General features: G+C 35.0%; 1 protein-coding gene across 1 annotated transcript in view; it reads left to right on the top strand.

The window, feature by feature from the left end:
• LOC128243495 (uncharacterized) overlaps window positions 1–25,620 on the top strand; it is a 28,475-nt gene extending 2,855 nt beyond the window's left edge. Inside the window, exons 3-16 of the mRNA XM_052961292.1 lie at window positions 36–175; window positions 570–646; window positions 1,853–1,940; window positions 2,522–2,595; window positions 3,863–3,969; window positions 4,594–4,686; window positions 5,112–5,172; window positions 6,258–6,331; window positions 7,081–7,214; window positions 8,456–8,636; window positions 9,117–9,215; window positions 12,395–12,469; window positions 20,362–20,425; window positions 24,948–25,620. Of these exons, the coding sequence (XP_052817252.1) occupies window positions 36–175; window positions 570–646; window positions 1,853–1,940; window positions 2,522–2,595; window positions 3,863–3,969; window positions 4,594–4,686; window positions 5,112–5,172; window positions 6,258–6,331; window positions 7,081–7,214; window positions 8,456–8,636; window positions 9,117–9,215; window positions 12,395–12,469; window positions 20,362–20,425; window positions 24,948–25,034 (1,354 nt within the window). The 3' untranslated portion in view covers window positions 25,035–25,620. The remainder of the gene's footprint in view (window positions 1–35; window positions 176–569; window positions 647–1,852; window positions 1,941–2,521; window positions 2,596–3,862; window positions 3,970–4,593; window positions 4,687–5,111; window positions 5,173–6,257; window positions 6,332–7,080; window positions 7,215–8,455; window positions 8,637–9,116; window positions 9,216–12,394; window positions 12,470–20,361; window positions 20,426–24,947) is intronic.
• Window positions 25,621–27,546: the final 1,926 nt, after the last annotated feature.

Raw genomic sequence — 27,546 nt, 5'->3', positions numbered from 1 at the left:
GTTTCTGTTCTTTCAATTTTATTAATCAACTTCAGCTCACCAAACATTGCAAAGCCGTTTCACATGGGACACCTGCGGTCCACCATTCTTGGTCACTTCCTCAGCAACCTGTACGAAAGACATGGCTGGAACGTGGTCAGACTCAACTATCTGGGGGACTGGGGAACCCAGTTTGGTGGGTTTAATATTCAAATGGCTTTCAATGCAGTGATAGAAAAATTAAAAGCTTCTAGCATAATAATTTTATAACGGTAATATATTATAAGATTATCTTTATTTTTGAGACAGGAGGTAACTAACAGTACAAGCTCTGTAAAGTCTGCTTTTGAATCAACTGTCCTGTAAGATGCACATGCCCTATTGTATGATTATATTGTATAATTTAAATTAGGTTATACACCACCTACATTGGTCAGAAAGTGAATTTTGTTCTTTCTTGATTAAGTAAATTAAAAACAATAAATTATGTATGAAGAGCTCTGACTAATAGCTCTTATTTTGAAACATATACATGTAAATGTATGTATACTGCATTTATAAGTTAAGTGTTTCGTTTCAACAAAACGCAGGTTTGTTGGCTATGGCGTTTAAGAAATATGGTGATGAGAAGAAATTAGAAGAGGATCCACTGCAGCATCTATTCGAGGTGACGTTGAGTAGCCTAATATGTTTTGAATATGTCTCCTCTTTGACATACTGTAATTTGAAAATATAGCAAAATATATTTGTTATCAATATCAAAAATGCATTGGACGTTTTCAAATTTCTTTAAAATTAATATCCTTATAAAATTCTATAAAATTTGTTAAGTCATAAACATTGGACTTTTCAACTGTCAACAAGGCATTTAAATTGTTTCGAGCCCTTCTTTGTATAGTTCATGTCTGGACCGTAAAAATAGTTGACCAATCAACTGAATGTAATCACTGAAGCACGTCTTAGGATTTATAAGAAAAATGAAAAATATTGAATATGGGCCCATAGGCAGTATTCTATAACCAACCTAGATTGAACTTAGATTTTAGACTAGAAATTAAGTGTTTTGATTGGCTTGTATATTTCGTTGAAAAATAGAATTACTGAGGCATGTTGAAGGATAAAAAAATATATTGAATACTGGCCCTGACTTGAATGTTAGAGTAGAATCTTAGTGTTTTGATTGGCTGTAAAAACACCTGGCCAATAGACTGAATGGAATCAGTGAGGCATGTCTAACAGTGTGTGTATACCACGTGATAAATTACGTCATATATGCTATGACGTAAGGCAATATTTTGCTTAAAATGAAGACTTAAATCAAAGATAACTTTTCTTTTACTACACCATTTTAAATGAAAAAACGGGCAGTCTATGCTGCTTAAAAAGCCCAACCTTTGTTTAATAACCGGAGTTTGATTAGGTGATCAGTTTCCTCAAACACTTTAACAAACCTGTTTCCAAATCAATGTTTTGACAGAGCTCCGTCAGACGGCCATATTGTGAAAAGGTTTGTCGAAGTGTTTTAAGAAACTTAACTTCCAATCAGACTGATAAAAGACCAAAGGCGGGGCTGTGTAAGCGTCATTGACTGCGCTATGTTTTATCTAAAATGGTTAAGAAAATGAAAAGTTATCTTTGTTTAAAGTCTTCAATCGAAGCAAAATATTGCCTTCCAACGTAGCATTAATGACGCAATTTATCACGTGGTATACACACACTTTCTAAGGATAGTTAGGATACCGATAAGAAATATATTGAATATGGGCACTGGTCATTATTTAACTATTTACTTAGAGCAGGGCTTGTAGGCTTGTGAATATTTTTTACCCTGCTTATACTAGAGTCATACGTTTACTTTGTCTTATCCTGGCAGATCTATGTGAGTGTCAACAAGGATGTAAGTCAGGATCCACACAAAATTAACGACGAGGCCGTGGAAACATTTCGCAAAATGGAAGAAGGTATTTAACAGTTGCCTGTTAATACTGGTACTTAAGCAAGAAAATTATAACTACATTATAATTACAATGATATTACATGTCACATGTTTTCAACTTCAACAACATAATGTAATGTAATGTTTGTTGATTCTAGAGTTGTGCCTGTTAATCGAATTGGCTGACAAAGTTGGCGTCCATTGGCAGTTTTGTTGCTATTAAGTAAAGTGATGTTCTAATGATCAATTATAATCATTTGATTCAACTGGCAAGTTGTTTTTCTTCTTTCCTCTCATTATTTGCGATCAGCTAATTCTGGAAATTTTCTCCTTTGAGTTAATATGCATTTGGAAGTGTTCAGTGGTAATCGTTAACAAAGCCGAAGCAACAACCTAGTTACCGGTAGTTGTTGTAGTACGTGCATGAATTGTAATGGAATATATGTTGGTTATGGCCGTTTTGCATAACAAACCACACCTAGCTCTTTTGAAAAAGCTTTACCATAAATGTCATTAAAAGCACCTTTTGCCCATGACATGTAATTCTATTTCTTCATTGTAAATTTTGATTTCAAAAATTCCAGTCTCCTTGCTGCAATATTTCAGGTGACAGCGAGCTACTGGCAGTATGGGAGAGATTGAAGGACATCAGTCTAAATGAATATGAGAAAGTGTACAAGGTGAGATTTCTTAAATAACCTAGATTGTTTTTGTTATGGAATGGATTGATCTGACAGTAATGTTGTAGATTAAGACATTTATATTGTAACATATTTCTGTTTTATTTGTTATTGTATATGCATTGCAAGTAAAAGGTCGAACATGAAACAAAAGATTGACCAGATATAGATTGACTATAATTACTATGTCTCCTTTTGGGTAAAAGACATTTTGATGTTATGCTTTCAATCTGTGTGGATGTTTGAAAGGACTTTACAAAGCTTGTTGCTTGAAATTTCCATAAAAGAAATATGAATCTAACAAACAACCCTAGATCAACAACCTTAGTTGAACAATCTTAGACAAATGACCTTAGACAAACAACTTTAGAAAATTATCTTTAGACATACAACCTTAGACCAACCACCTAAGACAAACACCAGTAGACAAACAACCTTAGACAAACAACATTAGACAAACAACTTTAGAATAACTACCTTAGACAAACACCATTAGACAAACACCATTAGACAAATGACCTTAGACAAACAACCTTAGACAAACAACCTAAGACAAACACCAGTAGACAAACAACCTTAGACCAACAAACAACATAAGACAAACAACCTTAGACAAACTACCTAAGACAAACTACCTTAGACAAACACTATTATACAAACAACCTTAGCCCAACAACATTAGACAAACAACCTTAGCCCAACAACATTAGACAAACAACCTTAGACAAACAACCTTAGCCCAACAACATTAGACAAACAACCTTAGCCCAACAGCATTAGACAAACAACATTAGACAAACAACCTTTGACCAACAACATTATACAAACAATATTAGACCAACAGCATTTAACAAAAACATTAGACAAACAACATTAGATAAACACTTTTAGTAGTGTTTGAAAATCAAACTCCATTTGCTATCGATAATCGAATCGAATTGGACTAAGTTTTTCGATTACTATCGGACAATAATCGAAAGTTCATAATATCGTTTAGGAATACATTCTTTATACATAGTATAATCATAATCAGTTAAAAGGTTTAGCCTGGAATAGTTACCGAAACCAACATTAGCGACATCGATTTTGGACAACCACTATCGATTGTCGCCGACATAGCATAGTCAGCGACGATTTATCGATTGTACTTTCATCACTAACTTTTAGATAAGCAATAATGCATGGTATGGTGGGTAGCGCTGTTGACAGACAGGCATTGTACATGAGGCGAGACCACTGCTGTAATTTATTCCATTTTCCTGTACAGAGGCTAGGTATAGAGTTCACGGAGCATCACTCGGAGTCCATGTACACTAAAGCGGGGCTGGCGGTTATAGAGGACCTGAAACAACAGGGACTATTACGTATAGACAAGTGAGTATGGGTAAATGATATTTCGACGATTATTTTTATTAGTTCATATTGTCATAGCCTTGATGTTAGTTTCAGCAATGCAGCTGCCATAATGCAAAACTTAAATCTTGGACATCAGTTAGAACTATTCAATGTATTTTAATGAAATTTGATACACAATTTGCTGGAAACAATCATATAGTTATGACATATATGTAAAATAAAGAGCCATAACTCTTTCTTTAATGATTGATGAGTCATGCTGCTTGTTACACTGAATGAACAACACAGGAGCTTTGACATTTTTACCACAGCACTCTTGTTAAAAACAAATCTGAAAACTTTATTACTTTTTTACATTTTTCTCTGCGTCATACCTATGGTTTAATTGATATTAATTTATTGTTTTCCCCATTTTTTTTATATTGTTTTGCCTGCTTCCTCCTTTCAATGCTAGCCTTTTATACACAGTGATTTATGGTATTCCCTGCTGAAAGTTTTTGGTCGAGGGAAATAGATAAGGAACAATAGCTGTTATCATTTCTCAAATAGTTGATAAGAAACATGATTAAACTGAGGAACATAACAATGTTGCTTTATTCAGTTATTTTATTCTATTTGGTCATACCCACTGTATCTTTTCAGGCATGGCCGTGGCTATGTAGAGATACAGAGAAAGGGGAGGGCAGTGGATGTAGTAGTGCTGAAGAGCAATGGGACCACCCTTTATATTACCAGGTAGGCTAGTGGTCAGAGAAATCATATATCATGTAACTATATAAAGAGTAATTATACATTTTAAACAGGTTGGATATTTAATTTAAGGAATGAATTGCGGGATTGATGTCAAGTTATGAATGCATGGGCTGGTCAAAGAGTGTGGAGTCCTTTGTTTTCATTTAAGAAAACCTTACAGTAAGCCCTTTTTACCCATTCGGTAAGTAGAACGACCACCCAACTGTAAGCGGAAACATTTTTATCAAATGACGTAACACGGGAATAGTTCAACAATTTGAAATGACTTTTAAACATAAGTTTGAAACACTTATGTCAACAATACCGTACAGACTTATATACAGACTATATATATATACATGATCATGTATATTTTAAGTTTTCTAAACTTGTGATACTTATATATGTTTTTTTGTTCTATTTCATAGGGAGCTTGGTGCATTAATCGACAGAATAAAAAGATACAACTTTGACAAGATTCATTACGTAGTGAGTATTACCAGTATGTTAATGTATTCTAGGATATAAAATATGATATATGTCTGAAATAATGTCAATCCATTCTTTGATGACATGATATTTACCTCAACTATTTGTGACATATAAGAAACTGTGATAACTAGAGATATGGCCGCAAAGATTTTAAAAAAATTGCTATTTTTTGCGTTATTTAAGAACTGGAATGTTTTTATAGGCACATTTTCTTTATTCTGCTAGTATTTATATATATTTATATCGCATCTCCAACCAGAATGAATGATCATCTTTTGTCCAGGACTGGTCATGCTGTGACCACATTCTTTTTCCATAATGTGTCACTAAATTATATCATTTCAAAATGGCATGTATTATCCTAATCAATGAAAAAGCGAAACATTTCTTATACATTAATCAATATGAAAGGGTTGTCGACAGACTTCAGGCTCGCTCTCACCCGATATGCAGGTTTCCATTGCCCCGTATATTCCATATCGGGTCACCTACTAAACCATTACTTATAACATTTATTCATGAGAATTTTAATGCATTAATAATTCTTACACTGTATGATAACTATTCAGTTAGCAATTTGGTTATGACTGAGAAAAACAATCTTAAAATGTCTGAGAAAAATAAGGGGCCTATTTTAAAAATCTTTAACATCTTAGATTTCTGTTGTCGTGAAAAATCTCTAACCTTGGCTTTGCTAAAAAACATTTAAGATATTCAAATGAAACTTCGTACACATGTTGTCAGAGACAATACACATGTGTAGCAAGGTCCATAACTCTGGATTAATTAATGTTGAGTTATGCCCATTATTCAGCTGTAAATTAATATAGAAGCATTGACATAGACTCCATGGCAGTCTTGATAAGCAGTTTTTAACAAACTTGAATGTTCATGAATCTATTTGGATGCTTTCAACAAAGATATTTGTATAAATGTCCTAAAAATGCTGAGCAACAATGACCTTGTGTTTAAAAAATTGACCCATGACTTTTTTCTTATTTAAAATGACTGAACTGATTTGCAGGCAGTAATGAATCAGAATACTCTTTTGAATCCAACAGTGTTTTTTTTTTATTTTTTAGGTTGAGAATGGCCAAAATTTACATTTTGAGCACCTACATGGAATAATGTCAATCATGCCAGAGTTCAAAGATAGGTAGGTGTGAATTTATTTCATCTTGACTCTTAAAGGCCCTGTTTAAAAGGTGACACTAAGATATTCACTTTATGACCAAAGTCAAAGACTTTTATAGAAAAAGGCTCATGAAAAACTTTTAGCATTTCTTTAAAGGGACTAGGCACCAGGTGATACAAGAAAAAAAGAAAATTGTCAAAAACTTCCATACAAATGATATTGTTGCGTACAACTCATTGAATCTGAAATGTACTGGGTATGTCTACCACGTAAATATCCTTAAATTTAAAAATAGCGTCGGTATATGTATCTGTACTGATCAAGTGACTTTCATATGCTAAATTTACACACTATCAACTCTGAAACCCTATGCACTATTTTTAAACGGGTAAACTCAGTTGAGAGAGCGACAAAATATTCTTTATTCATCTCAAGTGATGCATAATCGGCCACATACTAGCCTGTATTGACATTTCTAGGCTTGTTTTGAGGATATTATGTATTTGTCTATTAAGGGACCATCTGGTGTCTAGTCCCTTTAAGGATATTCATGTTCTTAACTATTATCTAGGATGTATTAATATGTCACTTGTATAAACAAAAATGCAATGTAATTGTGAGCCTTGTTAAATCAAATATGTATTTCCATTAAAAAGAATAAAAGATATTTTTAAACATAAAAATATTAATTGTAAATGAACCAACAAGAATTATAGGTACTTATAAATAAAATAAATTTCTATCAGAAATGACCAGATTTTTCACCACAGGTTAAATGAGGACCTGCATGTGAAATTTGGTCGAATCCATGGCATGAGCACACGTGCAGGCAACGTCGTGTTCCTCAAGGACATTCTGGACGAGGGAAGAAACATCATGATGAAAACCCTGAAGGACAAGAGAAGTATGCTTCATTATGATAGTCAATTTTTGTGTCACCTGTGAAGCTTGTCCCTCACATAGGGATTGCATTGTACTGTGTTGTCAACTGTGCCATCATTTTTGGTGTCACACTTTTTGTGTTGCCTGGGATGATGCAAGGCTGACATATAAGGATTACTTGGTCTAGTGGTGATCTCAGCAACATCACATCCACTTGGTGTAGAGATTTTAAACTGACCCCTATTAGAGTCATAGATCAAAAGACAAGGTAATGGTTCAGGGCTTTTTCACCAAAACTTGTGAAGAGGCCCAGCCTTTTCATTTTGGGAAATTTAAACGCGTGAAATTCTGCAAATTTGGGAAATTTAAATGTGTAAACGTCTCAAAATGGGAAATTCCATGTATGAGGATTGAAGACACCTTTTAAACACGGGTCGAGGTATCCATATGAAACTTGGAACTCATGTTACAAAAAACAGGCTCATATCTTACATGTGAGTCTACTTCTAGCTGATTTTTTTCAATTATGACCTTTTTAATATGAAATGTGTTCAAACACTCCACAGGGTCAAGCTTGAAAGGTCTAAAATGTATGGCCTTCCAATTGATACACATGTAGATCTTATTGGGGGAGAAATCATGTCTTTGACTTCGCTTTTTTAACATGACACAATGACAAGAGAGGGAGAGAGATTTGTTTTAATCTTCATAGAGTTGATTCTAAATCGAGTGAAAGAATTGATAACAATATATGGACTAATTGTTCCTCGAATAATGTCTAAATTTAACAGCATTCTTCTTATGTTAACTTAAAAGATAAAAAGAATAATTTGCTCAAAAAGAATGAATTGCTCAAAAAGAATAAAAATTTTATTCTAAATTTCAGAAGTAATATCTTCCTTTTTGGGAAAAATATCTGGGAATTGTGAAAAAAATATCTGGAAATTGGGAAAATATGCCATTTTTCCCAATTGTGATGTAGCCTAATTTCGGCCCCTAGCGAAGAAGGCGAAAAAGCCCTGTGGTTACCTTCAATAGAATAGTTATGGGTACTTTCATTTCCAATCATTTACTTTTGAATAAGTGACAAGTGAGATACTTAACTTAAAAAAAATATTTAAGTTATGAAATGACTTGAGATGTTTTATGAATACAGCCCTGAATCACTTTGTTTGCTCAGATCAATTTTAACTATCCAATAAATTACTGCTAAAATATTCAAATAAGAATGTACTAGAATCAAATATCCTTTCCTTCTCCCAGCGACAAAGGTCACAGAGGAGGAACACCCAGAAATAGCGGAGGAGTTATGCCGGAGTGCTATGTTTGCTCAGGACATGGGCCAAAAGAGGGTGAAGAGCTATCCATTCTCCTGGGAGCGGGTTCTCAACTTCAGCCAGGACTCTGGGCCCTATTTAAACTACTGCCATAGTCGACTCTGTGGGTATGATAGTAGTTTTCTCAATCTCAGATCTTGCCAAAAAACACCTTGCCTTTCTAAGGTATTGAAACTACATGCATGAAACTTCATAGGAATGATGGTCAGAATTGACGATTGTACACCTGCAATTAATGTGACATTTCACTATGTCTTACAAAAGTTATAGCCCTTAATTATGTACCTTTAAAGAGGTTTTGGGTTCGATCCCCATCAGGGGTACTTTCTCATGGCCTCTCAAAAAAGGACACAGTACTGGTTTCTGCCCAGGAAACGGACTTGAGAGTGATTCTATAAGCTTAGCTTTCGTCACAATCGAGCTAAAATGAATTTGTATATACTAAAGGTATTGCCTCTACATGCACAAAAATTTATAAGACTGTTGGTCAGCATGAGCAATTGTCCACCTGCAGTTTGCCTAACAAGAGGTATAACTCTTGATTAAGTTAAATTTTGTCTGAAAAACCTTGTTCGTGATGTTTTCAGAATAGAGCGAAACAATCCCTGGACCGTACAGGAGGACGTTGCTATTGATCACTTGTTGACCATGAAGTCAGCAGAGCAGCTATGTGAACACCTTGAACAGTAGGTTTTGTTTTATTTTTTTATTTTATCAGTATGTCTGTTTTTTCAAACCAAGGTATTGTCATAGCCTTGGTGTTGTCGTCAGCATTTTCTTTATTGTTTCAAACTTAAACCTTGCCTGTGACGCAATTTCTTTTCAAGATACTCAAAACTGGCTTTCTTTATCACACTGAAACTGGCTTTCTTTTTCAGACTGAAATTGGTTTTCTTTATCACACTGAAATTGGTTTTCTTTATCACACTGAAATTGGCTTTCTTTATCACACTGAAATTGGCTTTCTTTATCACACTGAAATTGGTTTTCTTTTTCACACTGAAATTGGCTTTCTTTATCACACTGAAATTGGTTTTCTTTATCACACTCTTTATCACACTGAAATTGGCTTTCTTTATCACACTGAAATTGGCTTTTCTTCTGATATCTAATGAAAACAGTATAATACATAGTCTTCATTTCACTATGTACAAGGAAGCTCCTTAAAATTGATCATTATTGCAGCATAATTAGAATTCACAAAATTTAGACCTCTAAAAAAATATTTATTTATAAACTTATTTGAAAATTCAAACTTGTGTTAAAATTAATACATGATTGTTAAGACTGACAAACAAAAGAAATATGGACAATTTTTAGCAACAAATGGGTCTGAAATAAAGATTAAGTGAAAAGAAAAGTGCAGCTAATTCATGAGGACATTCTAACTTATTGTAACAAAAGTAACTCCCCGTGACTCACATCAATTTTTGTTTGGAATTTGTTTATTAACTTTGGTATTGTGATAGCTTTGATGCATGCTATCACAGTAAGAAGTGTTAAAACTAGAAGGTGACTGAGTTCAATACATTAATTGATAAATAGGCTGGAAATAGGGAATCAGGACCATAATTTTGACTTCGAAATAGCAATTTGTGAGTATTGATGAAAATCCAAGAGCCAATGAAAAAATAATATTTAAATTGAAAATTTTTAAAACATATTTGGATATACGGTTTAACTTTCATTTACCTGTTTGAAAAAGTCTTGATAGATCTACAAATGATTTTTTTATGCCCCCCTTCGAAGAAGAGGGGTATATTGCTTTGCACAGGCATGTCGGTATGTCGGTCGGTCGGTCGGTCGGTCGGTCCGTCGGTAAACCAAAGCTTGTCCGAGTGATAACTCAACAATTCCTGGACGTATGGTCATCAAACTTCACATGAAGGTTGGGCCTGACCAGTAGATGACCCCTATTGATTTTGGGGGTCATCGGGTCAAAGGTCAAGGTCACAGTGACCTTTAATGGTAAAATAATTTTAAAGCTTGTCCGAGTGATAACTAAACAATGCCTGCACCCATGGCCCTCAAACTTGACATGGAGGTTGGGCCTGACCAGTAGATGACCCCTATTGTTTTTGGGTTCATCAGCCCAAAGGTCAAGGTCACAGTGACCTTGAATGGTAAAAGGTTGTCCGAGTGATAACGTGACAATGCCTGCACCCATGGCCCTCAAACTTGACTTGGAGGTTGGGCCTGACAAGTAGCTGACCCCTATTGTTTTTTGGGCTCAATGGGTCAAAGGTCAAGGTCACAGTGACCTTGAATGGTAAAAGGTTGTTCGAGTGATAACTCAACAATGCCTGCACCCATGGCCCTCAAACTTGACTTGGAGAATTAGCCTGACCAGGAGATGACCCCTATGGTTTTTGGGGGTCATCTGGCCAAAGGTCAAGGTCAAAGTGACCTGGAATGGTAAAAGGTTGTCCGAGTGATAACTTGACAATGCCTGCACCTATGGCCCTCAAACTTGACTTGGAGGTTGGGCCTGGCCAGAAGATGGTCCCTATTGATTTAAGGGGTCATTGGGCCAAAGGTCAAGGTCACAGTGACCTGGAATGATAAAAGGTTGTCCAAGTGATAACTCAACAATGCCTGCACCCATGGCCCTCAAACTTGACATGGAAGTTGGGCCAGACCAGTAGATGACCCCTATTGATTTTAGCGGTCAAAGGTCAAGGTCACAGTGACCTTGAAAGTAAACTCGACAATTCTTGGACCTTGTCATCAAACTTGACATGGAGGTTGGGCCTGACCAGTAGATGACCCCTATTGATTTTAGGGGTCAAAGGTCAAGGTCACAGTGACCTTGAAAGCAAACTCGACAATTCTTGGACCTATTGTCATCAAGCTTGACATGAAGGTTGGGCCTGCCCAGTAGATGACCCTTATCGACTTTGGGGGTCATCAGGCCAAGGTCAATATCACAGTAACCTTTAACGCAAAAAAGTTTACAAATCTTCCCCCACTGATATCTCAACAATGCCTGAACCTATGACCTTAAACTTGACATGGATGTTAAGCCTGACCAGTAGATCACCCTTATTGATTTTAGGATTCATAGAGCCAAAGGTCAAGGTCACAGTGATCTTGAATGGTAAAAGGTTGTCCAAGTAATAACTGAACAATGCCTGAACCAATGGCCTTCAAACTTGACTTGGAGTTGCATCTGACTTGTAGATGACCCCTTATGATTTAAGGGTCATCGGGTCAAAGGTCAAGGTCACAGTGACCTTGAACGAAAAAAACTTGTCTTGTGATAACTTGACAATGCCTGCACCCATGGCCCTCAAACTTGACATTTAGGTTTCTGGTGACCAGCTGATGACTCTGGATTTTGAGGTCATAGAGTCAAAGATCATGACAGTCATAACACACTTTATCCTCACACTTTAATGGTCATAATCTTAAAACAGCAACAAATCAGCTGTCATTTCGGTCCATGCATATTTCATTCAATTGTCCATATAATCCTGACAACATGGCGCTCAGGGGGGGCATAATGTTTGACAAACATCTCTTGTTTTATTATGAATGAAATGATCTATTGATCTATGAATGACATGATCTATTGATTTTCAAATGAAATGATCTACTGATCTACAAATGAAATATTAATTGATCTACAAATGAACTATTAATTGATCTACAAATGAAATTATGAAATGATCTATTGATCAACAAAAATGAAATGATCTGATCTATTGATCAACACAAATGAAATGATCTATTGATCAACACAAATGAAATGATATTTGAAATTATCCGCTAAAGAAACAATATTCCATACAATTTCTTTAAATAAAAATAATCCTCGAGCTGGTTAAGCGTTTTCATTGCGCTGATAATCTTCATCTTTTTGCAGGTACAATGAAGCAGTTTCCAAATCCCTGACACACCTGGAGCCATACGTTATTGTGAAATATCTCTACACTCTCTGGTAAACTTTGCCTTGGATTTTGTTTAATAGTACCCTTCTGGTTTCACTGGATGATGTTTCAACTAGAAACAAATGCAAGCTAGATTAATAAATTAAACTTGGTCTTTGGATAAGGGCCATTATAAAAAATGTTAGAAAATGGACCTAATTTGTAGTTGCTATAGCAATGACAATAGTAAAAATAGTGCAGTGCACTAGAACCATTACCATAAGTGTAGTATTTTTGAGTTATTGCCCATTGTTATTTTTATCCCCCGAAAAGGCGAGGGGATATAGTAATGGTAGGCGCGATTCCGTGTGTGTGTGTGTGTGCGTGCGTCTGTGCGTGCGTGCGTGTGTGCGTCCATCCCTCCGTCCATCCGTCCCTGATTCATTTCTTTGCATCTCCTCTTACATTTCTCATGCGATTTCTACCAAATTTTCACAGATTGATGATCATAAAGTGAAGCAGCGCATATTGTCGGGCTTTTAGGATTCGACCATTTTTGAAAGAGTTATAGCCCTTTGTTTATTTTACATTTAAAATTGGTTTCTTCGCAACTTCTCTTACGTTGTTCATGCAATTTCTACCAAACTATCACAGATTGATGATCATAAAGTGAAGCAGCGCATATTGTCAGGCTTTCCTGATTTGACCATTTTTGAAAGAGTAATTGCCCTTTGCTTATCTTACATTTAAAATTGGTTTCTTCGCAACTCCTCTTACGTTTTTTATGCGATTTCCACCAAACTTTAACAGATTGATGATCATATAGTGAAGCAGCCCATATTGACGGGCTTTCCTGATTCGACCATTTTTAAAAGAGTTATTGCCCTTTGCTTATTTTACATTTAAAATTGGTTTCTTCGCAACTCCTCTTACATTTTTCATGCGATTTCTACCAAACTTTCACAGATTGATTATCATAAAGTGAAGCAGCGCATATTGTCTGGCTTTTCCGATTCGACCATTTTTGAAAGAGTTATTGCCCTTTGCTTATTTTACATTTAAAATTGGTTTCTTTGCAACTCCTCTTACGGTTTTCATACGATTTCCACCAAACTTTCACAGATTGATGATCATAAAGTGAAGCAGCGCATATTGTCAGGATTTCCTGACTTGACCATTTTTGAAAGAGTTATTGCCCTTTGCTTATTTTACATTTAAAATTGGTTTCTTCGCAACTCCTCTTATGTTTTTCATGTGATTTCTACCAAACCTTAACAGATTGAAGATCATAAAGTGAAGCAGCGCATATTGTCGGGCTTTCCTGATTTGACCATTTTTGAAAGAGTTATTGCCCTTTGCTTATTTTACATTTAAAATTGGTTTCTTCGCAACTCCTCTTACGGTTTTTCATGCAATTTCTACCAAACTATCACAGATTGATAATCATAAAGTGAAGCAGCGCATATTGTTAGGCTTTTCTGATTTGACCATTTTTGAAAGAGTACGGTAATTGCCCTTTGCTTATCTTACATTTAAAATTGGTTTCTTCACAACTCCTCTAACGTTTTTCATGCGATTTCTATCAAACTTTAACAGATTGAAGATCATATAGTGAAGCAGCCCATATTGACGGGCTTTCCTGATTCGACCATTTTTAAAAGAGTTATTGCCCTTTGCTTATTTTACATTTAAAATTGGTTTCTTCGCAACTCTTCTTACATTTTTCATGCGATTTCTACCAAACTTTCACAGATTGATTATCATAAAGTGAAGCAGCGCATATTGTCTGGCTTTTCCGATTCGACCATTTTTGAAAGAGTTATTGCCCTTTGCTTATTTTACATTTAAAATTGGTTTCTTTGCAACTCCTCTTACGGTTTTCATACGATTTCCACCAAACTTTCACAGATTGATGATCATAAAGTGAAGCAGCGCATATTGTCAGGATTTCCTGACTTGACCATTTTTGAAAGAGTTATTGCTCTTTGCTTATTTTACATTTAAAATTGGTTTCTTCGCAACTCCTCTTATGTTTTTCATGCGATTTCTACCAAACCTTCACAGATTGAAGATCATAAAGTGAAGCAGCGCATATTGTCGGGCTTTCCTGATTTGACCATTTTTGAAAGAGTTATTGCCCTTTGCTTATTTTACATTTAATATTGTTTTTTTCGCAACTCCTCTTACGCTTTTTATGCGATTTCCACCAAACTTTAACAGATTGATGATCATAAAGTGAAGCAGCCCATATTGACGGGCTTTCCTGATTCGACCATTTTTAAAAGAGTTATTGCCCTTTGCTTATTTTACATCTAAAATTGGTTTTTTCGCAACTCCTCTTAAGTTTTTCATGCAATTTCTACCAAACTTTCACAGATTAATGACTATATAGTGACGCAGCGCATCTTGTCGGGCTTTCGTGATTCGACCATTTTTGAAAGAGTTATTGCCCTTTGCTTATTTTACATCTAAAATTGGTTTCTTCGCAACTCCTCTAAAGGTTTTTCATGCGATTTCTACCAAACTTTCACAGATTGATGACTATATAGTGACGCAGCGCATCTTGTCGGGCTTTCGTGATTCGGCCATTTTTGAAAGAGTTATTGCTTTTTTTTTTACATTTGAAATTGGTTTCTTTACAACTCCTCTTACATTTTTCATGCAATTTCTACCAAACTTTCACAGATTGATGACTATATAGTGACCCAGCGCATATTGTCGGGCTTTCGCGATTCGACCATTTTTGAAAGAGTTATTGCCCTTTCTTTATTTTACATATAAAATTGGTTTTTTCGCAACTCCTTACATTTATGACTATATAGTGACACAGCGCATATTGTCAGGCTTTTGCAATTTGACTTTTTTTTGATAGAGTTATTGCCCTTTCTTAATTTAACGCATTTCTTATGTTCCTGAGAAACTACCCTTATCATTGATTGGCTTTCGTTGTCCCCATGAGACTGGGGATATAGCTGTCTGTGACCGCTCTTGTTCATACTTATTTTTTGTCCGAAGCATAACTTGAAAAGTCTTTAAGGTTATTTACTTCAAACTTCATATACAGATAGATCTCACTTAGGACAATTGCACAAGACCCATAACTCTTTGTCAAGTATTTTTTAGTTACTTCCCTTTGTTAACGGTCATTATAACCCATTGTTTTAAGGCAAAGTTGATATTGTTCTTAATTTGGTGGGGATATAAATGGCAGTCTGTGACTGCTCTTGCAATTGGTTGCTTTAATCCTAAAGAATTTGCATTAAAAGTGATTTTAATGATGACACTAGTTCATTTCCTTTTCGAAGAACAGAAATGGGGATAAGGCCACTCATTTTATATTGTTTTAGAATACAAAACCGGCAACTGTAATTTTCGGTAAAACAGACAAAAAATAAATCTCATTTTTTGCTGTTTTCTTTTCTTTTTGTTTCCAACCATACTGATAAGAGAAATGAAAAAAACAACAACAATGAAATTGAGCATAAAACCTTCTGTATGTAACTGTCTATCGTGGTGTAATGGATTATGGTCCCTGACTGTAGACCCAGGTTACCCGGGTTTGAATCCTGCAGCTGACAGATTACCTTTCAAATTTTTCATAATCCGTTTTAATTGGTAATCATTATAAATTATTTTATGTTAAATTATAACGTTGGTATGTTATTCAAATTTTCAGATTTTTTTTTATTTGATTATATTAAAATAGCATCTAAGAACCAGTTGATTAGATCAGTATTGATTCATGAAATAATAAAGAACTTTTGTTCTATGTTCACATGCTAACAATTTCAAAAAGACCCACAAATGGACATATAAATTGTTTAGAACATTGTTAAAGTTAACAACGTTGTTAACTGAATCGTTGTTAACTGAATCGTTGTTAACTGAATCGTTGTTAACTGAATCGTTGTTAACTGAATCGTTGTTAACTGGATCGTTGTTAACTGGATCGTTGTTAACTGGATCGTTGTTAACTGGATCATTGTTAACTGGATCGTTGTTAACTCTCAAATCTTTATTTCTCTAAACATTTAATGGACACACATGTGATCTGCAGTACTTGTCACAAATATTGAGACAACTGATTCAGCTATGCTTGATCTATCTAAATATGGGATGCATTATAAAATATTTTGTCTTTAAAAGTTAACAATGATGCCATTGACAATGTTGTTAACTTTTACATAGATCTGAACAATCAGCCAAATGTTAAACTTTGATGCCTTGTGACTCCATATTATTGTGGCGTGAATTGAAAGGTAATTGCTTCATGATTACTTATATGATAATACATGCTTGATCATGGCTTTTGGTTGATAATAGCCCCAGTGGGAAGAATAATTGCCCCAAGGGCTTTCACTTTTCTTGCACCGATAGGTCTGTTTAAATCCCTTAAAAGCTTTTCTTGTATAAACTTTTGCCAACCAGGTATTGTTCAGCCATTTTAATGTTTGGTGCAAATGATGTAAATGACGTCTTCCATGGGCAATTATTCCATAATCACCCTGACGTTCCGTGATAATCGCACACGTGGAAACGATAATCATTATTGTGGGAACAAATTTCTATAGCAAAATGTTACTTTATATAATTACATGTATATTATTAATCATAGACATAAGGTAATTATGCATATAATGATTAAGAGTTTAATATTGTACCTGAATAAAACTACAACTCAGGTACTATCTAGTATTTTAAAAAACGATTGTACTATCGATAACTTACTTGAGTGGAACCGATCATCGATAGTAAAAGTGCAACCGATTCCCAACTCTAGCGTCACCAGGATTTCAAAATACAAATATTTGTCTATTGTTTGCTTTGTGTGGCTGAAAGCAATCATTTATTTAACACAATTACTAAATTGCATTTAATAGGCCTAAAAAGAATAATATGTTTGTTTCGGGTTTCCCAAAAAAGGGTAGGTAGGTGGCGAAATTTTCTTCTTCTTTAAGGCAAATTGTATCTAGTGATTTTTTATTGCAAAGAAGTTGATTTGATTGTTTAAATTTATGCTTAAGAACATATATACAATCAGTATAAATATTAGTGGTATTGTTAAAAAAAGCATAAAACACTTCATTTTTAACTTTTAACCGAAAACAATTGATAAAAAATATTTCTTAAGGCAGTAAAAAGGTTTATGATCGTGGCAAATTAATACGGTAGGTCGGGAAAACAGAGACAGAAGAAATGAACACCTTATCATTATTACAAATTGGTGCAAAATTTGCATGAATAAATATGCTTGAACCAGATTTTATCTTAGATCACTTTCCTTGAAAAGATATTTTTAGATAACATTAGCAAATTCACAGAAGGCAATATAATTTGGTACTTTCGGAAATTATAGAAATGAAGTACCGCGTTCCTGCGTTTACATAGAGATAAGAAATCTATATCCATTTCGTGGATTTAAGTCTCATATGCATTTCGGGTTGTCATTAATTATTCAAGGCTGTTATTCTTATCGTTATGGACATTCATACCAGGAAAAAGGTCACCTTGTAGTTTAAAGCGGGAATTATAAATATTCTGGTTTTCCAAAGCTAATCCTTTGTACAAAGAGAATTATACCGTTTTAATGTACACATGTTATTCAGAAACAAAAGAGTCATTGGTCTGTTACATGAATTTCAATAGCTCAAAATAGCACCTTTTTTGTACCGGCAAGGGAAAACCAAGTAATGTGAATTCCACGCTACATCTATTCCCTCCCCCCACCCCACACAAAACAATTCATGTATGAAAAGTACAAGGTCATTGTTCAAATTGAGTTCAACAAAAGCAAAAAATACCAATACTTGCTTTCACCATGCTTTTATTTTCCCGATTAAACTCATCTTATCATGCATGATTATTCATACATGCCATAAACTCTGGTGGGGGGAAAATTCCCCTGGAATTCCGACCCATCCCCTGGTCCCCCTGCTAGGTGATCCATATCCCCCGGAATTAAAACTAGCTCAAGGTTAACAGTGGAAAGCATCCATAATATTATGAGTGTGAGATTACATGAAGGACCATGATGACTATAAGTCTTAAAATTATTTTAATAAGAGTGTGTTTCTGTACTTATTCTTATATCATAAATCTAGATATTGCGCTAAATTTCGCTGTGTAATAATCCCCTGGTGTAATATCAAAATCCCCTGGAATTCAGACCAAAATCTCCTGGGAAGCCTCTCAGAAAATGGCATGTATGATTATTTTCCAAGTTGAAAGCGTGCAGGCAGAAAAAAGAAATCACTGAAAATGATTTTAATATTACAATCTTCAATATTATTATTGTATGAAGGCAAGATTGAAGATGAAATGATACTGCAACAATATTTAAACTTTTTCTGTTAACTGAAAACACATTCTTTACTGTGTTCTCATCAAGCAGTGTTCCCTTTGAAGCTGCACTCCCACAGATTGAATGTTTTGAAAACTTTTTTTTATTTTTTGTCTTTGAATGAGCCAATTTTTGCATGGGAACTTGTGATATAAGACTGCTGACAAAAAATCAGATTGCAGATTTTCATTTTTATGTTTAAAAATTGATGTTTTAGTTATTTACGCAAAATTGGCTCATTCCAAGACAAAAAAAAAAAAAGTTGTAAAAACAGTAAATCTGTTAGAACACGGCTTTAAATCAAGTTTTTATTATGCATGTTTGGGGAGGTTAAATTCTATCTTTGATATGTACAATATTATGAGTTGTGGATGCCACTTAACCTGTATTATGTTAATGGTATCATTTCAAAGTGTTTGATGTGTACATAGACAATATGTAAATCATGTACTGCAAACAATATTTCAAGCACTCAATGTTTTGGCATTATTGGCCATGAAGGTTGCGAACAAGGTATTAGGTATTTAAAATTGTGAAATGTTCTGATGACTTCAAAAATATACTTGATGGCCCTCAAGACCTCTGATAAAATACAGTTAAAATGATGGTCTCAATAATATTTTGTTCATTTTTGTGTTTGTAATTTTATTTTGCAGTCACCGAATTCTGCATTCACCATGCAGAGTGTCAGTATTGATTGATTGTAAGGCATTATATATAAGTGCACAAACAACACATAACTCAAGTTAGATCATCTTTGTTCATGCGCCAGTGTGTAGCACTCTCACATGGGATCCACCCCCTTAAACATCCTTCCTCCCCGGAAGAAATTTGTAATTGTTGATGTGTTCAGACAGGGTATTGGACCTCCGCCTTTAACATCCCTCCCCCTGATGGAAGAATAGTATTTGTTGAAGTTTTCAGGCAGGGTCAAACCTACAACCCTATGAGCCAGTGTGTAGCACTGTTACATGGGACCCCCCCCTGCCCTTTAACATCCCTCCTGGAGGAAAGTTAGCATTTGTTGAAGTATTCAGGCAGGGTATCAAACCTAAGACCCTATGCGCCAGTGTGTAGCACTGTTACATGGCACCCCCCCCCCCCATTTTAACATCCCTCCTGGAGGAAAGTTAGCATTTGTTGAAGTGTTCAGGCAGGGTATCAAACCTAAGACCCTATGCGCCAGTGTGTAGCACTGTTACATGGCACCCCCCCCCCCTTTAACATCCCTCCTGGAGGAAAGTTAGCATTTGTTGAAGTGTTCAGGCAGGGTATCAAACCTAAGACCCTATGTGGCATTGTGTAGCACTTTCACATGGGACCCCCACCCCCTTAACATCCCTCCCCCTAGTGGAAGATTAGTATTTGTTAAGACAGGGTATCATGGCTATGACCGCTGGGTGTTGTACCACAAGGAAAAGATCAACCTCTTTGTTTGAGTGAGAGTGGTCTTGTAGTTTCCCCTGCTCTCCCAAGAACTTGAAGGTTGGTGCCTCACCAGATGGCCTCTCAAAAAGGACACCAGTAGTGGTGTCAACCCTGGAAACAAACTTGACAATGATTCATATTAAGATGTCTTTACAATTCAGCTGAAATATATTAGTAACCTTTGTTTCATTACAGTCACCTGGTCAATGCAGCTTACAAGAAATGTAATGTCTCCACAGCAGAGGAACAAGAGGCTCAGGTTAATATACTAGTATATAGAGGATAATTGTTTGTTTCACTGTAAAATTGTAATATTTTTCACCGAGTGAACACCAAAAGGTATACTTCATGAGTAGCAAGTGAAATATATATTGCTATCTTACACTGAAACAAACATTGCCTAAAATTGGAGTTAAAAGTCATTTAATTACACTTTTTAAAGAGCGTGTCAATAAATATGCAAATGTAACATTATTTCTAAAATGACACCCTTGAAATTGTGTCCCAGCCCTGTGCACGCTGACGTTTGATTTGGAAATGAGACAATTTGGAACGGGCTGAAATTTCTAAACCATGAAAAATAATTATCAATTTGATATTTTCGCTGTCAAACAGTGAAATATCAATTTTATTTCACTTATAAATCTCCATAAACCGCCAGACAGCATATAATAAATACATGTGAAGGCAATGTGGAGAGAATGGAAATATACAGTCTCCATTGATCAGTGAAAGGGCTCATAAGTCGCAGTTCGGCCATTTTGATAACCATTGGACAATAGGTCATTTATGAGGTCATTATCAGGTTTGGTATGTTGTATCAGGCATTAATTTTGTCCATGTTACATGTTAAATCTGATCAGATTTCAGACTGACCTTTGACATTGTGTATTGGAAAAGCTCCAAAGCTGTTCCTTGTGTATTTTACCTTGTCAGAAACTGAAATAAATTTATTTGTGCCAGAAATCTAGGCTTGAGCCTTGCTGTGCAGTTAGTGCTGTAAAAATAACTGCAGCAGGTTTTTTTATGGTCAGTAGTATGGTTTCTCTATCATGGTTGGTAAACTGGAATTTAATAGTCCCTCTTAAAGTGACACTGTGTACTACAACTTAATCATGTTTTGCTGTGGGATGGTTTACATCTCAGTTAGTCCAAAGTTATGCTGCTTCTATGTTAGGAAATAGTTGTTTTACTGTATGTCTTTGCAGACAATAACACATGCATTTAATATCAAATCAGAATGAGACTTGGTGACAGTGTGTAGCCATAAAGTCTCGATCATGTTGGCTACTGGGGTAAATGGCATTAGTAAATCCAGAGTTATGCCCCTTTACTATAAACAATATTAAGTTTATGTTTTGTGTAGATAAATCTTGAGTATTAATTATTGAATCATGCTGTTTCTTGGTGACACTGTTTAAGGGCATAATGCCTAAGTCAGCTTTGAATATGGGGTGAATTGACTCAGTAACTCCAGGAGTTATGCCCCTTGAACATTTAAAAAAGAAGAAGAAGGTATTCAGTATTTATTACCCATTCATGATGAAATTTGGTGTCAGTGTTTGTACGCATCATGTCTCAGTGAAGTTTGATTGTGTGTGATCAACCTAAGTTACTCAATGTTTTACAAAGTTTTGCGGCTTTTACATTTATATATTTAATGTGTTTGGTTCGACCTTGGTGGGGCTCTAAACATATCCTATTTTGTGAAATGCAAGTTTAAGCAAAGAGGTGTTTTGTAAAGAAAACGAATACCATTTAGCAGGTATAATTAGTGTGTATTCAAGTTTCTCCAGTATGTAAAGCACAGATAAGATGACACATATTTAATTCCTGATATGGGACTTAAATGGGTGATCTCATGCATTACTGAATACTTTTTTAATGTTGATTAATTATTTTGGTTCTTCTAAGAAAGGAGAGCAACCTGGATTTTTAAGAAAAGAGGTGTTTTGTAAATAATATGAAAATAATTAATGCATATCCACCCTGCTGCTGTAAATATAGCAAAGAATATGGTTGTATCTGTCAAAATGATAAGAGACTTGGTTAACCTTAGATATTGGAGAGACATTGTTAACATGGTAAACCTTAGATATTGGAGAGACATGGTTAACCTTAGATATTGGAGAAACATGGTAAACCTTAAATATTGGAGAGACATGGTTAACCTTGGATCTTGGAGATACATGGTAAACCTTAGATATTGGAGAGACATGGTTATTCATAGATATTGGAGAGGCATGGTTAACCTTGGATCTTGGAGAGACATGGTTAACCTTGGATCTTGGAGAGGCATGGTTTACCTTAGATTTTGGAGAGACATGGTTAACCCTATATTTTGGAGAGACATAGTTAACACTAGATATTGGAGAGACATGGTTAACCCTAGATATTGGAGATACATGGCTAACCCTAGATATTGGAGAGACATGGTTAACCCTAGATATTGGAGAGACATGGTTAACCTTAGATTTTGGAGAGACATGGTTAACCCTAGATATTAGAGAGACATGGTTAACCCTAGATATTGGAGAGACATGGTTAACTAGATATAACAGAGACATGGTTAACCCTAGATATTGGAGAGACATGGTTAACCCTAGATATTGGAGAGACCTGGTTAACACTAGATATTGGAGAGACATGGTTAACCCTAGATATTGGAGATACATGGCTAACCCTAGATATTGGAGAGACATGGTTAACCCTAGATATTGGAGAGACATGGTTAACCTTAGATTTTGGAGAGACATGGTTAACCCTAGATATTAGAGAGACATGGTTAACCCTAGATATTGGAGAGACATGGTTAACTAGATATAACAGAGACATGGTTAACCCTAGATATTGGAGAGACATGGTTAACCCTAGATATTGGAGAGACCTGGTTAACCTTAGATTTTGGAGAGACATGGTTAACCCTAGAAATTGGAGAGACATGGCTAACCCTAGATATTGGAGAGACATGGTTAACCTTAGATTTTGGAGAAACATGGTTAACCCTAGATATTGGAGAGACATGGTTAACCCTAGATATTGGAGAGACATGGTTAACCCTAGATATTGGAGATACATGGCTAACCCTAGATATTGGAGAGACATGGTTAACCCTAGATATTGGAGAGACATGGTTAACCTTAGATTTTGGAGAGACATGGTTAACCCTAGATATTAGAGAGACATGGTTAACCCTAGATATTGGAGAGACATGGTTAACCCTAGATATTGGAGAGACATGGTTAACCCTAGATATTGGAGAGACATGGCTAACCGTAGATATTGGAGAGGCATTGTTAACCCTAGATATTGGAGAGACATGGCTAACCCTAGATATTGGAGAGACATGGCTAACCCTAGATATTGGAGAGACATGGTTAATCTTAGATTTTGGAGAGACATGGTTAACCCTAGATATTGGAGAGACATGGTTAACCCTAGATATTGGAGAGACATGGTTAACCCTAGATATTGGAGAGACATGGTAAACCCTAGATATTGGAGAGACATGGTAAACCTTAGATTTTGGAGAGACATTGTTAACCCTAGATATTGGAGAGACATGGTTAACTAGATATAACAGAGACATGGTTAACCCTAGATATTGGAGAGACATGGTTAACCCTAGATATTGGAGAGACCTGGTTAACCTTAGATTTTGGAGAGACATGGTTAACCCTATATATTGGAGAGACCTGGTTAACCTTAGATTTTGGAGAGACATGGTTAACATTAGATATTGGAGAGACATGGTTAACCCTAGATATTGGAGAGACATGGTTAACCCTAGATATTGGAGAGACATGGCTAACCCTAGATATTGAAGAGACATGGTTAACCCTAGATATTGGAGATACATGGTAAACCTTAGATCTTGGAGAGACATGGTTAACCTTAGAATTTGGAGATACATGGTTAACCTTAGATATTGGAGAGACATGGCTAACCTTAGATATTGGAGAATAACTGGAGATTTCATGCACTTCTTAAGTTTGCAATAATATTTATTTTGCTATTACATTACATTGACATTGAGGCCAATATGAATTAATATTTTACAAAGTGAATACACACCAATGAAGAAATATCTAGCCATATTGTCATTGTAATGGTTGTTTGTTTGATGCGGAGGGGTGAATTAACTCAGTTACTCAATCGTGCAAAATCTTCAATCTTAGCCAGAACTAAAAACAATTCGCCCCAATATCACGAAAATACTTGAGTCAAATCTCAATCTTCACTCATCTAACCACATTATTATTATGTTTTTACATTTTTTTAAAATAACAATATCTTACAGATAATCCTAATAAACAACTGGTCAAGATTCAACAACAAGATTCATATTCTACAACATTTTTTTTTAATTGAGTCGAACTCATTGCTTTTTAACAATCACTCAATCTCAAGTATATCTTTTGCTATAAGATAGATTTCTTCGAATTATTGGCAAAAGTTTTCATGAGCGCAATATATAAAAAAAAATGTGTTTTTAAATAGAGTAAAAAAATGCAATTTGTACAATCATACAGTCGAAACTTGCTATGTCAAACTCTGTTACTTAGTATCTCGGTGTTCTGGTTTAAATCATATCAAATATTCGTTAAACCTTAGTATTTCCAGAGGTCACAACAACTTTGGCATAGTTAGTTTTGACTGTACTTATATGAGGTTAAATGAGTTGAGTTTGAGATACTGGTACACATCCACATTCTGTCAGTGACAAGACCCATTATAATATGTGTAGCAGGGCCCATAACTCTGATGTATTTTTATTGCAGGCCTATCTTCAGATGTTTAATGCCAGTCGTCTTGTCCTGGCCAATGGAATGACGCTGTTAGGACTGAGACCACTGGAGAAAATGTGAAATGTTTTACTTGTGTTATATTGAATTAAGTTCGCTAGGTGAAGACCACTAGGAAAACGTGAAAAACACAGTTTCAATAATTGTGATCAATGAGAGTCAGTAAGTTTGAACAATTACTGTGTCAGGTTATGTGAACAATTACAGTTTTATTAACTGAACAATTACAGATTCTGTTAATGTGAACAGTTTCAGTAGATGTGGACAATAACTGTTTCAGTTAATGTGAATATTTTCAGTAAGTGTGAACAATTACAGTTTCAGTTTATGTGATTAGTTTCAGTAAGTGTGAACAATTACAGTTTCAGTAAATGTGAACAGTTATAGTTCAAGTGGATCTTTTATATGCTCTTTGTGGTCATGGATTGTATATTTTTCAGAGAAATCTAGTTCCATGGTAAACAATTTATATCTGTAAATGCCTTTTGTTGAAATAATCATGGGAATTGAATTGCGTCTTCACATAGAGAAACAATTACTTGCAATATTGCAGAGATAACAAAATATCTGTTACTGGTATTTAATAGACTGCATTTACAGTGTCTAGTGACTCAAATGATACTTACATAAATATAAACACACACATGTACCCTATGACTTGTTCTTTTATCTATATATAGATGCACTGTTACTTAAAAATAACCCAACCTAATTGGTGTCATTTATTGAGAAAACGTTTTTCAGCTGAATATCTAGACTTCCACATTATAGATCCGATTTAAGTAAACTGCGCAATTATAAATTTCTTAAAGAAAAACATGATATGTTATCAGGAAAAACTAAATTTAATGTAACAAACATCCCGCTCTGAGTATAGTATATTTTATGTCCTAATCTTTCATGGAAACATAGATTATTAGGAAATCCATAATAATGGCTCTGACAAAGACTTCTTGCAGGGGCTTTGTAGGGGGCCAACCACTTTTTTTCTTTGTAACGTTATTGGAAAGGAAATAGTTTGTCATATTTTGATAAATCTTCAAAAAAAATCATTGTATTACAACCAAGTTCCGAATGTGCATTTCCATTATAAGGTAAAAAGATATGCAAAATAAGTGGAGTACAACTTAAAGCTGCACTCTCACAAATTGACAGTTTTAACCTTTTTTCACAGAATCAGCTCATTATGGCATATCTGAGTGCCTTCAGTAGTCAAAATATGATAACTTACAATAGAACAGATCTCAAATGTTTGGTAAACTGCTGAAAATTTTCTTTTTTTTTTTAAAGCTGCCCTCTCACAGATAAAACGTTTTGACAACTTTTTTTATCTTTTGTCTTCGAACGAAAATGCATGAAAACCAGTTACATAAAACTGCTGACAAAAAATTAGATCGCAAATTTTTATATCTAAATTCAAAAATTGATGTTTTTATGCATTTTTCTTAAACTGTTAAACGGTGTAAGCCTTAAAACCTTAATTTTCATGCGGAAATATAAAAATCTGCAATCCGATCTTTTGTCAGCAATCTTTTATCATTGGTTTGCAGATATTTACGCAAAAATTTGCTCTTTCCAAGACAAAAAAAAAAAAAAAAAAAGTTGTAAAAACGGTAAATCTGTGAGAGTGCAGCTTTAAAGTGTTAGTAACGCTTTTATTTATGAAACATCAATTTTCAAATATAAATATGAAAACTGCGATCTGCTCTTTTGTCAGCAGTCTTATATCACTGGTTTCAAGACATTTAAGCAGAAATTGGCTCATTCTAAGACAAAAAAATAAAAAAGTTGTCAAAACAATCAATCTGTGAGAGTGAAGCTCTAAACAAATGAGTAATTATTCAAGTACTTAAATAGTTTTCTTGTTCAAATTTTGATTAAAAAATCTATATGAATATAATCTATGCTAAAAGAGCAATAAATAATTGAGTTAGTTATTGCAATTAATTAATGAGTAATTAGGCCAGAAGAGCTTATGCGATGGTAATGTGTACGTAGTATGTGCGTCCGTGCGGTCGTGAGTTCGTGCGTCTGTAAACAATTGCTTGTGAACACGATACAGTCTTCAGTTTTGATTGTATCTCGATGAAACTTGTACAGTATCTAGATATCCATTAGAGCTCGGTTCCTTTCGAAAACCAGCCAGATCCGCCCTCAAATGCCTAGATTATGGGCCATGAAAGTTTTAAAGAAATGCTTTCTATTTTTAGCCAGGTCTGCATGAGCGAATTCTATTTTTAGCCAAGTTTACATGTACATGTAAATTCAAGTCTAGAGTTAAGGGAGACAATTTGCAAGTCTAGGATTTTGAGAGACAATTTGCTTTTTGCTTCTGCAGTTGATTTTGTGAATTACTCTGCCTTGTTCTTGTTGAAAGCCCAAAGGCCATTTTTTAGCTTTAAGTTCTGTAGTTTGCGCATTCATCTTAACAAAATTGGTTGTGAATGTTTAAGTTATGCACCTGGTGTCATTACTGGCCACACCCAGGGTTCACAGGTTTGGTAAACATAAATCTGGAAAGGTTTGAAAATCTTTTTGTGTGTTCGTGCATCCATCTCAGCACAATTGATTGTGA

This window comes from Mya arenaria, chromosome 8 (assembly GCF_026914265.1).
Source record: "Mya arenaria isolate MELC-2E11 chromosome 8, ASM2691426v1".
Lineage (NCBI taxonomy): Eukaryota > Metazoa > Mollusca > Bivalvia > Myida > Myidae > Mya > Mya arenaria.
The sequence above is the reverse complement of the archived record's forward strand: the minus strand, read 5'-3'. Positions and strand labels throughout refer to the sequence as shown.